This window comes from Diprion similis, chromosome 12 (assembly GCF_021155765.1).
Source record: "Diprion similis isolate iyDipSimi1 chromosome 12, iyDipSimi1.1, whole genome shotgun sequence".
NCBI classification, from domain to species: domain Eukaryota; kingdom Metazoa; phylum Arthropoda; class Insecta; order Hymenoptera; family Diprionidae; genus Diprion; species Diprion similis.
The window spans coordinates 13,053,302-13,066,252 of record NC_060116.1 but is presented as its reverse complement, the minus strand read 5'-3'; the positions used below and the strand labels follow the sequence as shown (position 1 = coordinate 13,066,252).

Genomic DNA, 12,951 nt, shown 5'->3' with positions numbered 1-12,951 from the left:
GTAACTATACGTGCGGAAAAAAAATGTTAATGATATGAAAATATTGACTTTCTATCCGGTAGTTTAAAAACTTTATTTCTGTATGCATTTCCTAAAACAAGTTACATGTCAATGTCTTTTCAGTTCTTGAAGTTTACCAATTCGCCAGAGATGCAGCTGTAGCGGAAGCTTGGCTTATTGCTCAGGAGCCATATCTCATGAGCCAGGAACTTGGAGTAAGCAAACTTTTCAGATGGCACTATTCAAATTCCATGTATTATTTCATATACAAGTACAGCTTCGTCCAAGTATTCTTTACCTGAGTGAGAAATAACTAAGCAAAGTGCAGTCCAAATGATGTTTAATTATCATATGATAATTTGGAAAAACTGATAGAGCGTTGGAAACGATAAATTTAGCCTACACCTCCGTCAGTTGTATAATGGCTTCTGATTTTACATATAAAACACTCTGGATATTATGGAATTAAAAAATATTGAATCTCAATCAATTAGAACTACCGATCAAGTTGTGTGACAATTTTGACTAATATTTGTTTCTTTTCTAATTTTATATCGCTTTGTTTATAGCATACAATCGACGACGTAGAAAATCTTATCAAGAAACATGAAGCTTTCGAAAAATCAGCTGCAGCACAAGAAGAAAGATTTAGTGCTCTACAACGACTTACAACGGTAAGTAAAGACAGAGCAGTAAAGTAAATTATTTACGTAGTATTTCATATATAAAATGGTAGAGGTGATTTTTGATCCTTATCTAATAGCTATAATCCTAGTTCATTTGGAAAAGTTTGATTTTTCATCGCAATGAAAAAATTTGATTACATACCTTGTGTTTTAGTTTAAATTGTGTTTCTGTAGATCATTTTTGCTTTCATAAATTAATATTATAATCATATTTTGCTCTATGTAATGGTGATTGGTGAAATTCATTTTGAGTGTTAATAATTGAACTGCATGTCTCTGTATCATAATGTCTTTATTTCGCACTACCTAACTGTTATAACACAGGTCGACAAAAAAACTGTTTTTTTTTTTTGGGTTTCTGTTTTAATGCATAAATTCTGATGCTGCGCATCGCAAAATACCAGAATATCCATTCTCAGCTTTTAAAGTTTGCTTTTGTCTGTTTTACGTCGATAAGTAAGTTTTAAAGATTTTTATTGATTTTACGAGCAGCAGGTGGTAGTACTTCGATCAAAACGGTACCAAACTGCATATTACTCGCGTAAGGCACAGTAGTGAGTGTTTACTTGTCTATCAAAGCTGTAACAACTGTCCTTGTGAGTTACAAAATTTTCTGAGTTCGAAAATGACGTCAAGACAGTGTAAACAAGATGTTGATTCATTCTGTTTTATTTGCGGTGAATTTATTAAAGTATGAAGCAAAAAATTTTCTTTGGCAACAAATTTAAAGCATTGTGAAGCTTATTAAGCCTACTTTTACCTCACTTTGCCTATGTTAATTTAAAATTATATCTAAAATTCAAATCTAAAAAAGTTTCGAACAAATTTATATTTTTGTAACTTGAATACTCAATAACTGTTATTATTATACGGGAAAACCATCAGAATTAACCCCAATTGATCTCCATTCTCATACCAAAATATGATGGGGGATTACATTTGGGGTTTTAATACGAGAAAGTCCATACAAACATAAGAAAGTTACTAAAAATATCAATTTTTGAACTTGATTTTTATTATTTTTCAATTGTATGCTATTACTAATCATTATTGTAGAATCAAAAACACTCCTATGTTTGGTAAAAGTTTTTTTGGTTGTAATTTAAAATAAAATTATGAAAAATTCAGTTAAAATTGAAAAAATTTCTCTGGTTTCTACAAAAGCAAACTTTGATAGAAAAAATTATTTTTCCCTTTATTAGTAATGTAGAAGAAACCAAAATTTGACATTCATAAGTCAGACCCAAAAATCGTGTCGACCGGTGTAATTTTTCATTTCTCATTTCTATCTGTGTTGCATGCATCTTTACAACACCCTGTCTGTTCGTGTCTATCGTAGCCTGAGTGTCCTGATAGAGAATGCGGCCTGTACCCACCGGTGTTGGAATTCAGTCACAAATTAATCTTCACTCCGGAATATCCTCCATCATCTAAAATCCCTATAACACAACCCAAAATGTACCTCAAATCCCAAGGTGAGATTGCGCGTGATATTATTTTACCCTCAGACAGATTTATCAGGTTTGTTACGAAGCAAAGACGTGAGTTGACATCTACAGGAACAAAAATCATTTATCCTAATGCTATAATTCGTAGAACTGATAAGACAGAACCCTCTAAATCCTTTCTATGGAGTTCCAGTTGGAATTCAGCCAGTAGAAGTTCTCAAGGTTCTTGTGGTAGTCAACCTGTATCGCCTTATGCAGAATTCACAGACGTGCCTGTATTCGATGATGAGATTGTTACTTCCAACGAAAGAAAAACCTTGAGAAGAATCAGTACAATCAGTGCTCACAAACAAGAATTCTTTAGGTTACATTCAACTCCTGAAATTGAGGATTTGACTGTATTACATCCGAGGAAGTATTGTGTATCAGACTCTTCTTTAGACAGTGAAAACAGTGAAATTATTGACACAGCTTGTGTTCCTGTAAAGAAAAAGAAGAGTTCGACCAGTATTGATGTCACTCATTCTGTAGTGATTCACAACCCTGTGGGTACTGAGTTGAATCACAAAGATGTGATTGTCGAGCCAAAAACTCAACTAGACGAACCCACAGATACAAAAATGAATGAGTATGGTCTGGAAGCATATCTTAGAGAAAAAAAATCGGGAAAAGTACCGACTGGGATTCCTTTAGACGATGAGTTATCAAGTGAGGATAGACATAGCTTAGACGTTGAAAAGTCAATAAATAAGATAAGGAAGTTACGTCTTGAAATTGGGGCACTCACGGATGATTTAATAAAAGCGGACCTTGATCCAAGTGAGGTGCTTATTTTAGCAGAGCGTTGTTTCTGTAATGAAGATAACACGATTCGTAGTTTTAATCATTTAATGCAGGTAAATTTCAATTATTGCGATTATATGTCATTAAAATCACGCGCAATGCTACCGAAATCCTCTAAATCATCTACGAACGAGACATCGAGTGATCGTGAACGTAGTAAATCACTTTTGGGTCCTAAAGACAAGTTCAAAAAAAGTTCTAATTTGAACAAAGATGATCCAAACTTATCCTCTATCTCGAATTCAGAAAAATCATTCCCTTCCCAAGACCGCTCCTTGTCTTTAGATAATGTAACCCCGGAAAACAATATTATTCAAGTGAGTAGTGCATGCGTTTTTACAATGTACTCCATAAATCCCTTTGATCCCCAAATGCATGTTATAAAGGATTGATCATATCACTGTAATGCAACTATTATTATCCGTTGTGTACTTTTGTTGACATCCTTAATACATATTAAGTTTCTGGATTCTCATTTGATAGCTTCAAAATGCAGTAGTAACGCAGAAGTATAGCATTTATGCATATAGTATGTATCCTATCATTGAATGTACTGTGATGTAGAACATTTTCAGTAGTCTATTTTTGTTTTGTAATCTGTAACCTCTTTGTCTGTTCAAAATAACAATAAGATCATCCTATGCTTTAGTTTGAGCTAAGAGAACTTAAGCGACGAGAACAAGAAAGAGAAGAAGAAGAAAGGCGTGAACAGGAAGAAGCTGCCGCAGCAGAGGCTGCAAAGTTAGCCAAAGCGACACCTGTCACCAGTCCTGACGAGCCACCCAGTGACAGGTAAACCAATCTTTTATAGTAGCACGGATTTATTAAAACTGGATTAAAAATGGATATTGTTTCAATATCAGTATTTGTTATTTGTTATTAAGTTCGTGTAGTAATTATCACATTAACTTGATGATTTTTTGTAATACAGAGTTGATGGCGAAGGTAATCAAAACGGGGAACAAGCTGGTGAAGAGGATGGTCACGGTTAGTTCAAAATCTTTATAAACATACATATATTACAGTACTGTCGACTATGACAAACAAGCAGTAATCTCACAGACAGTGCTACACGCTCAGAAATATTAAAAATTCTGAATAATGTAGCACAGTGAATTGTTATTATGAAATTTACAAGACTAATCAGGAAAATCACAATGCGTTCATAAATATTATTCATCGAAAAGTTTTGAGTCCATGATAGGCATGATGAAGATTTCAAGCAACGATTTTGTGTATATCAAGTATTGAAATGACGAGTTTTCAAATGGAATTCGTACCAGATGAAGTGGTAATATTAATGGATGCATTTGATGACAAGATTGTAAGGAGAATTAGTATTATTTTTGAAAGTACATAGTATTGACTAATACTCTGATTACTGTAGCCAAATTATTATTATTTCTCCTCGCAATCTTGATTTTGCAATTTAAGCAATAGTTTTCCTCAGCACTGAATCTCAGAGGCTTAATATCTCAATTGTACAAGTCTGACTCAGCTGTATCAGTAAATCGTACTACCTCTGAGCCTTAGTGTTGACATTTTACGTTTGGGCATGAAATTGCTAACAGCACGTTTATTTTTGCCTTCCTATTACCCAACCTTTTTCAATCCCATTCCGTGACCTCCTCTCATCCGCTATATATTTTCCAACACACCCAAATGCTGCACGGAATGCACGAACCACAGTGGCACTACGCAAGCCTTCAACTAGATCGCCACAAACCCAAGAAAAACCCAAGGAAGGTGAGTGTTGGGTTCAGAAAATTGAAAACAGTTACTTTTATTAATGTCAATTATTATCTCTCATGGCCAATTGCTTAAAATTTGTTATCTATCAATACACAATATTCCCAGAAACTATTACATTAATTATTTCTAAAGGTTTTTTGCACCAAAAATAAAAGTAAATATCAGTAGATTTTGTAATAAATACGGCAATGGCAAAGAGAGATGATATCACATAACAAGGATGAAGGATACTCAAATTATATATTCATGTAATATTTAGTGATTGTGTTGAACGCTCTGTGGTTCACATCTGTGTGAAGTGGATTAATTCAATTGTATAATTTGGGTATTGCTGCATCAAAAGCTGTAACTCATGAAGGTGATGGAAAAGTATGATCTATGTATCCTAATTTACAACTAATCACATCAAGTTGAATATTTATTAACCGCATATTAGAACACATTTGAACAACATCTTTCAAGCCTTTCAGCACAATTGCAGCAACATGGCACCAATATTAATATTCATTCAATTTTCTCCATTTCATTTGCTTTTGTTAACATGTTTTTTAGCAGGTGGAGGAGCATTTTTACAGATTGGGCTGCCTAATTTCATCATGTAGTGTTTTAAGTAGATGTACACGTAATACTAGGCGATACCTGTCTTATAATTGGAGATGGTTTCTGTAAGAATATATTTGAATTGTTTCTACAATCATGTGCCTCATGTATTTTTAAATTGTTATTAGAAATTTTTGTTTTTGTAATTGTGCGATAATGTGAGTATCTTTATATGTATTTTATTGAAAGGTAATTCATATGAAGCACATATCGAAACTGCAAAAGTGAACAAAATGGTGGCAGCTAATTTGGAATTATCTGTTGCCCTTGTGGGTCCTGTCCACCCGTCTTGTGATAATGTGAAAATTTTATATATAGTACGATTACTATTCGAATCCTTTAGGTACGTTGCGTATCGTAATCTGTCTACCTGTTCATCTATTGGAAAGTATTTTTATGGTACATTGGTTCTCTACATGATAACATTTGTGGCTAATTGCATATACTAATTGTTTCCTTTTAAGCTTTCCTAAATATTAGGTAAGTGCAGCTTATCAAAAAAATTACTGCTATTTGTGTTATCACAAATCAATGAATTCAGACAGTCACAGAATAACAGAATGCACGATTTTTTACAGTTACGAAATGTAGCAAAACTGCCATACGACTAAGTTTCAGTTTGTCACTTCAATGACCTTCCCCAATGAACTTCTTCCTCATACAGAATATTCTACGTATTAATTCGGAAATCTGGCAAAGTTCTCCATTTCATAATTTCATTTTATTGACTTCAACATAGTCATTGCTAAATGTGCCTGTTTCTCATTATTTCATATATTTATGTTTGTTGGTGTACGACACTGAAGGGCTCACAATCATGACGACTAGTCACATTCATTGGTTCATCAGTACCTATTTGTTAGAGTTGTTGACCTATAATCCTATAATCGTTGAATTTTTGTTGTATCGAAGATCTACATATTCAAAGCTTTTCCAAAGTACAGTATTTTTCGGTTGCAAATCTATCCATAGCTGTCAACAATTCCTGCTCTATTCGTTCAAATAGGATTACTATAGATGTGATCAGTTTCATGCACAGAAAACAATTTCTGAAATAATCTCATAATCTTGTCTGCAAAATAGTAGCAAATGCATGATTGTTATGTTGTTTTACTAAAATAAAATTTCTCACTTTATACTGTGATATCCAAATCACAATTCACGTTATAATACCCACACGTATTTCTTCAATACACGTGGAACTCGCTGTACCTACTTATATACATATTATATTATGTAGCCTCGATTGATTTTTAAAAAGCATGATGTAATTGGTGTGGTGTAGTGCATGTTCAGAAGCCTGCACGACTGTCAACACCAGACGTTTCAACACCGCCGATTTCTCCAACATCTCCAAAGTCCCAGTCGTCATATCCAACAACACCGACAAGTAAGTGTGTTAGAATACTCGATCAAGGGTCAAATATTTCGTCTTCACAATATCGGATACTTATCCTTACCAAACAAATTGAAGTAGAATAAGCGTGATGATAAGATACTTTTCACAAATGTAATTCATTGCAAAACTGCAACATTTTTTTTTTGTCATGTTGAGAAATTGTCATCTTCACATAAAAATATTGTCATCAAATTTTTTTTTTTTGTCCTGTAAACTAACGGAGAGGATATACATAGACATTTGATTACTTTCATTCAAACATTTATTATTTGATGTTGTATATAAATTATTATTTTCATACTTGTTCGAATTCATTATTTTTTTTTTTTTTTTCGGACTTTTTAAAGTTCATGTTGCATTGAAAAATTCTTTACATTTATTGGGTTCAAGATTTTTATGTTGCTGTTTGGGTTTCCAACCAGCCGGACACATGTCACCATATTTATCTGTAAATTGATATGCTTCTATCAGTCTCAAAGTTTCATCAACTGAACGCGTCACTGGCAAATCATTGATAGTAATTTGACGAAGGTTCTGTTTATCGTCAATAATGAATAATCCTCTCAATGGAACTCCAGTTTTCTCATTCAATATGCCGTAATCTTTGGCAATCTGCAAACTCTTGTCAGCTAATACTGGGATCTTCATTTCACCTAATCCACCTTGTTTTCTAGGTGTAGTTATCCATGCAAAATGCACAAACTGAGAATCTGTAGAAGCCGCAACCACTTCGCAATCTTTAAAGAATTTAATATTGAGTTTCCTGATACTAATAAACTATTTATGAAAGTTAAAAATACAACACTAAAACTGCCAGGAATCAGTGACACATACCAATGTTTCGAAACTCATCAATACGATCGCTGAATTGAATGATCTCTGTAGGGCAGATGAATGTAAAATCATATGGATAAAAGAAAAAAACTAGGTATTTTCCTCTGTAATCCGTAAGTGAGATTTCTTTGAACTCTGCATTGACTATCGCCATTCCCTTCCAATAGGGAGCTGGCTTCAGTAATGCTGGAACAAATTGTTTCTGCATGTGGTAATATTGCCTTTCATCGTCGGATTCGTTAGAATTTCGGTAATTATTTTCGGTTGCTAGTAGTTTCGACATGATATCATTTAGCCGGTAATTACTTCAATATTTAGTCATTTTATTTTTTACTTTTCTACTGTCTGAAAATATCCGAAAAGGTTTTGATTTGTGTCAAAAGTTGGGCAAACAAAACAACGCAGATTTAAGTAGTGGAGTGTTTTGCAACTGCATTCAAGTTTTTGCAGTTTTTGTTTGCGTTGTTTTTGATAAAAACAAGTTTCCAATTTAACATACTGTGAAACTAATTTTATATCTAGATATGCTTTTCTCATATCTCAATCTCTTACAGTTTCAAGTTTTGTAAACAGAACCATTGTTGTAATTACACATTACCTTCACCACTTGAAAGTTGTTACATGGAATCGAATGATATGTTGAGGGTACTGGTTTTCATGTGGTGAAAAACTTGCTGTGCAAGTCAGTATTATCAAATAATTCATAACTACTCAAAATTTGACATGCACATTTAAATAATCTAGAGTAGGTCGAAACACTTTAATAATTTCAATTAGTTATATTACTTGTATGAATCATTTTCCTTAGTTTTAAATGTAATCTTGTGCATTGTAGTAATAATGTACTGTAGTAGCAGTCTTTTTGCACGAGCACGTTGCATGATAAGTTTATGTTTGATGAATATTTTGAAACGAACCAACAAAACACTAGTTCCCGGAACTCTGGTAAACACAGACAACTCATTACACATTTTGGCACTCAAAAAATAAAGTAACAGTAAGTAATAAATGAAAATAAATTTAATTGTGTGCTAAATGAAGCTCCAAAGGGTGGCAGTGGTTCTGAATCCGGTACATTGCGGCGCAAGGAAAGAAGCCGTAGTAAATCACCGTTTAGAAGTTTCCGTTGGAAAAAATCAACTAAGTCACCTAGCCTGGATCGAAGTGGTGTGAGCGATGATGATCACAGTTATACTGGTAAGCGATTGTGCGATTTTTTTTTTTCATTGGTAAGGTGAAAACTTATCATATTTAGAAAAGCAAGTTGGGCGGTGTTTACGAGAAGAATCAACAACAAGGGATCATACTTGATTGTCGTCCTGGCCTCTGTATGAGAAGCATTCGTACAGATTTATCATCACCTCACTGAGAATTGACCATGCACAAGTTATCCAGCTCGCTTATCGTCACATTGTTTGTACTGCATTGGCATAACTTCTTTTACAAACGTTCATGAAAAAAATTTTTTTATCAATTTTATTTACTCTACTAATCATGCTTTTTGTCATTTTTTTTTATAGTGATCAAGGGTGCTGATAACAAATCAGTGCAAATATGTTTACATATAAATTCAACTTTTTCTACAGTCCAATGCTTATTAACGAACAAGTTTTAAAGTATAAATAAACTAATTTGTTTTCATATCGATTTCAGGTGTCGCATCTGTGATTAGCTACATATCGAGAGAACACTTCGAATTTAGATAATTTAATCCCATAATTCAAGCATGCTTAATAAAAATAATCATAATAATAATCAACACAATAATAATCACTCCAGTTCCACCATACTCTTTCGGGTATGTCCACATAAGCTGATAGATTGTGCAGGATGACGGAGGGAGGAATTCGTAGCCATCATTATGCTCAACATTTATATATTTATGAATAGTTCTGAAGACATAAGCTAACAATTCATTATGTGTATATTTAATTCACCATTGAAATTACAGGAAATATTCTAGCAAATAACGACTGATGAATCAAATTATCTAATCTGAAGTATTTCATTATGCTGATCACCTTTCAGGACTTCAATATGCAAACTGATGATTCCTGGACAAAAGTACGACGAGCTGAAACATTCCTGTTTAGTTTAGAATACTAATATGTAATAATGACAATAACAAAGATATAGAATAATATTCCAATCTTTTTCATCCACAGAACAACGAAGTCCTGGCGATGACGAATTTGAAGGAACGTTGACGCGCAAGCACGAATGGGAAAGCACAACAAAAAAAGCCTCGAATCGATCATGGGACAAACTATATATGGTTATACGCGGGCAAAATTTGGTAGCTTACAAAGATCAAAAATCCTACAAAGCTGCTGCCGACCAGCCATACAAAGGTGAACCAGCTCTAGATCTCAGAGGTGCCTCTGTAGTAGTCGCCAGTGAATACACCAAGAAGAAACATGTCTTCCGAGTCAAGTGAGTGGAAATTGCTTGTTCAATGTACAGTGTTTTGTCATTAGCGGAATGAAGTATATTCCGATAATGTACAGAGAAAATTCTGAAAATATGTAACACAAAAATTGATAAATCAAAACTAAATACAAAATCCTCAGGTCTCAAAGCGGAGCAGACTTCCTATTCCAAGCTAAGGATGACGCAGAAATGCTTGAGTGGGTATCTGTGTTAAATCAAGCTGCACAGGGTGTATCTGGCGCGAGTACATCTAGAGCACATACTCTGCCAGCACCGACGCAAGCTGAAACCAAGCGGCGTAGTTTCTTCACACTCAAGAAAAAGTAAGTAACGCTATATTAATTCGCAAGGTACTGATTCTTTTTCTTATACTCCTAGAGGTTCACACGTGATAACCTTTATACTGTGCCAATTAGAATAAAATATTCTACCATTGTACATAGTTGAGAATAAGGAGCAATTTCACTAAACCATTAGTTAACAAATCGCTTGATGCTGTTTATCAATAGGTTGTATTCTTAAGTGCGAACAAACCGTTTTTTGACAAATTTTTATGCCGTGATTCTCATCGATCATCATATTTCTGTTATTAAGTGAGGTAGATGTATAGCAATCAGTTATAACTTATATAAGTTATAAAATAATAAATATTTAACATCAACGCATCCTTAGAGCATCGCTTACAAAGTCTAAGTTTAAATAGTCCAGTTTTACTTGGTTACTTTGGTGTATCACTAGCTTAATAAAAGTTAGAAAGTAGCCCGCAGATCACATTTCATTTGTCATATTTTAGAAAAGCGAAAAAGTAAAAACGAAACCAATGAACTAAAGAACCTGTACGCAATTGGAACAACATTTAGATGCGGTGAGTCGCACCCTACAATAGTATGTTACTGTCTGTACTTGCACGTCCAGTGAAATCTTACCGTTTCTTTTAATAGAAAATTTATTTTCTTTTTTGAATTATGTTTGTTTTACATTTTAATTGTTTCTTTGGGAACCTGAGAAGAATGTTCTTCCAATTGTCGATGCGGAATGACGTACGAATACTCCCTGAAAACAATGATTGTGCTCAGTGCTCATAATTTAGTCAAATTATCGCATATGTTCTCAGATGGATCGCATTTTCGATCTTGTTAATCTGTATGATTAGGGCATCATACCTGTTTTGTAGCTATGCATATCGATTAAGCAACATGCATAGACAGATTTTTGTCTTTGCATTGAATACCTGATGGATATATCTAATTAACGACAATATTTTTCATAAACTGAGGGATCTCCCTAAGTTTTGAAGTATTGGTATTATTATCTTTGTATTTAGCACCTTTGACTCACAGAACTTTGGTGGTGCTTTATAATTACGCATAGCGGTAAACAAATGCTCGATATCATTTAATTAATCTCATTGTGTGAAGAATATGTAAAGCACAGCAGCCTGTTCTGAACTTAATATAGTATGCACTGATAGACCCATTTCAACCGTTGCAGTTTTACGTCGGCGCAGTATTTCTTAATTAGGTTTTTGTTGTAACTCCTGTATTTTTTTTTTATTCATCGTTCAACCTTTTAGTAGTCTTTATGATTTTGTAGTGCTTACTGTAATTATTATTATTAGCGTTGATTCAGAGAATGAATCGCTGCTAGTATTAATATGCAGTGGTCTTAGTAATGTTATTTCGTTAAATATTATTTTATCCCCATCATTGTTACCCTTACAATTATACTTTTAGCATCATTCAGGAAAATTGTTAAATCTTTCATGTGAAAGAGTTGAGCAAAAGTTTGCAAATACAAGATTGTTTCAGTTGAATACTGATACATACTTAGATGTTAAATGTATAAACTTCGCGCACGAAACGGAAAATTGAATACTTTACTTTGTAAATTTTAATAAAAATAACTCTCAGCTTTTTCTCAAAGTCGATTACAGTTTTAAAATAAATATACCTCTCAAAACCCCTATTCGACAAATATGACTGAAATATGTAATGTATCTGGTATATTGCATTCGAATTAATTCCATACTCGTTTGATTTTTTCTAGCTAAATTGGAGCAGTGAAGCGTGCTAAGAAGCCGCCAGTACGCGCCAACGCAACAAATAACGTTTGAAAAAATGCTTTGTCGGATATTGCCTAGCTAAAAGCTGGTGAAGTACTAAATTAACACTGATAATTAATTATTTAACAGATTAAGAGAAGTCTTTAGACAAATTGAGAATGAAAATCAATGTAATTTTCGAAAATCCATTTCGCTTTGAAAGTTTAAACCATTCACTGTAAAGCAATATTTCGGAATATTGGTATAAAAATTGTTGGAAACTTGATGGACATTTTAATTTTATTGTTAAGTGTTTCAATTCAATACAATATCACTGAAACTGGTCAAGGATAAATAAAGTTCAACGTCCCGAATTAACATGGCTGATGTTATTGCGCCCTTAAATGATTTAGTTCGTTTATGCTCTTGTTTTCATTTTGTTATTAAATTTTCGTTTAGAATATTTTAATGTTATAGGGAAAGAATATACTTATATAAATTATTTACTTGTACAAAGCAGTTTTAATTTGATAGATGAATCAAATGATGACAGTTTTTATACATGTTTTTGAGAACATCAGCAAACATTGCAGATTATATCCGAGTTTGAGGTAAAAATCCTAGTTTAATAAAATATATTTTCACTAGGAAAACATACTGCTCCCAACATCATTTTGACGATATTTCATGTTAATATTTATTGAATGACAAGTTCAAAATATCCGCAAATGCGTTGAATTAATATTTCTGTGTAATTGTTACATCATGTAAAAATTAAATTCCCAATTTTTATTTGCCTTTTATTCATTCTTTGACAACTCAAGTAAGGTAATTATTTTAGCTATAAATTTTTAGCCATGCTGATGCGGGACACTTCATAATAAACTAGGTTAATAAATTGCAGTCTAAAGTTATTTT

General features: G+C 33.2%; 1 protein-coding gene across 7 annotated transcripts in view; it reads left to right on the top strand.

Annotated features, from left to right (window-relative positions):
• Nucleotides 1–12,951, top strand: part of LOC124412864 (spectrin beta chain) — a 27,423-nt gene extending 14,472 nt beyond the window's left edge. Inside the window, exons 4-13 of one of the 7 annotated variants that reach the window (XM_046893037.1) lie at nucleotides 124–215; nucleotides 570–674; nucleotides 3,627–3,769; nucleotides 3,909–3,964; nucleotides 4,667–4,723; nucleotides 6,615–6,719; nucleotides 8,604–8,759; nucleotides 9,728–9,995; nucleotides 10,133–10,315; nucleotides 12,039–12,951. In XM_046893037.1, the coding sequence (XP_046748993.1) occupies nucleotides 124–215; nucleotides 570–674; nucleotides 3,627–3,769; nucleotides 3,909–3,964; nucleotides 4,667–4,723; nucleotides 6,615–6,719; nucleotides 8,604–8,759; nucleotides 9,728–9,995; nucleotides 10,133–10,315; nucleotides 12,039–12,042 (1,169 nt within the window). In that variant the 3' untranslated portion in view covers nucleotides 12,043–12,951. Of the gene's footprint in view, nucleotides 1–123; nucleotides 216–569; nucleotides 675–2,025; nucleotides 3,385–3,626; nucleotides 3,770–3,908; nucleotides 3,965–4,666; nucleotides 4,724–6,614; nucleotides 6,720–8,603; nucleotides 8,760–9,727; nucleotides 9,996–10,132; nucleotides 10,316–12,038 lie in introns of those variants that run through there. The other 6 variants (XM_046893039.1, XM_046893038.1, XM_046893041.1 and 3 more) reach the window with 6 other exon arrangements.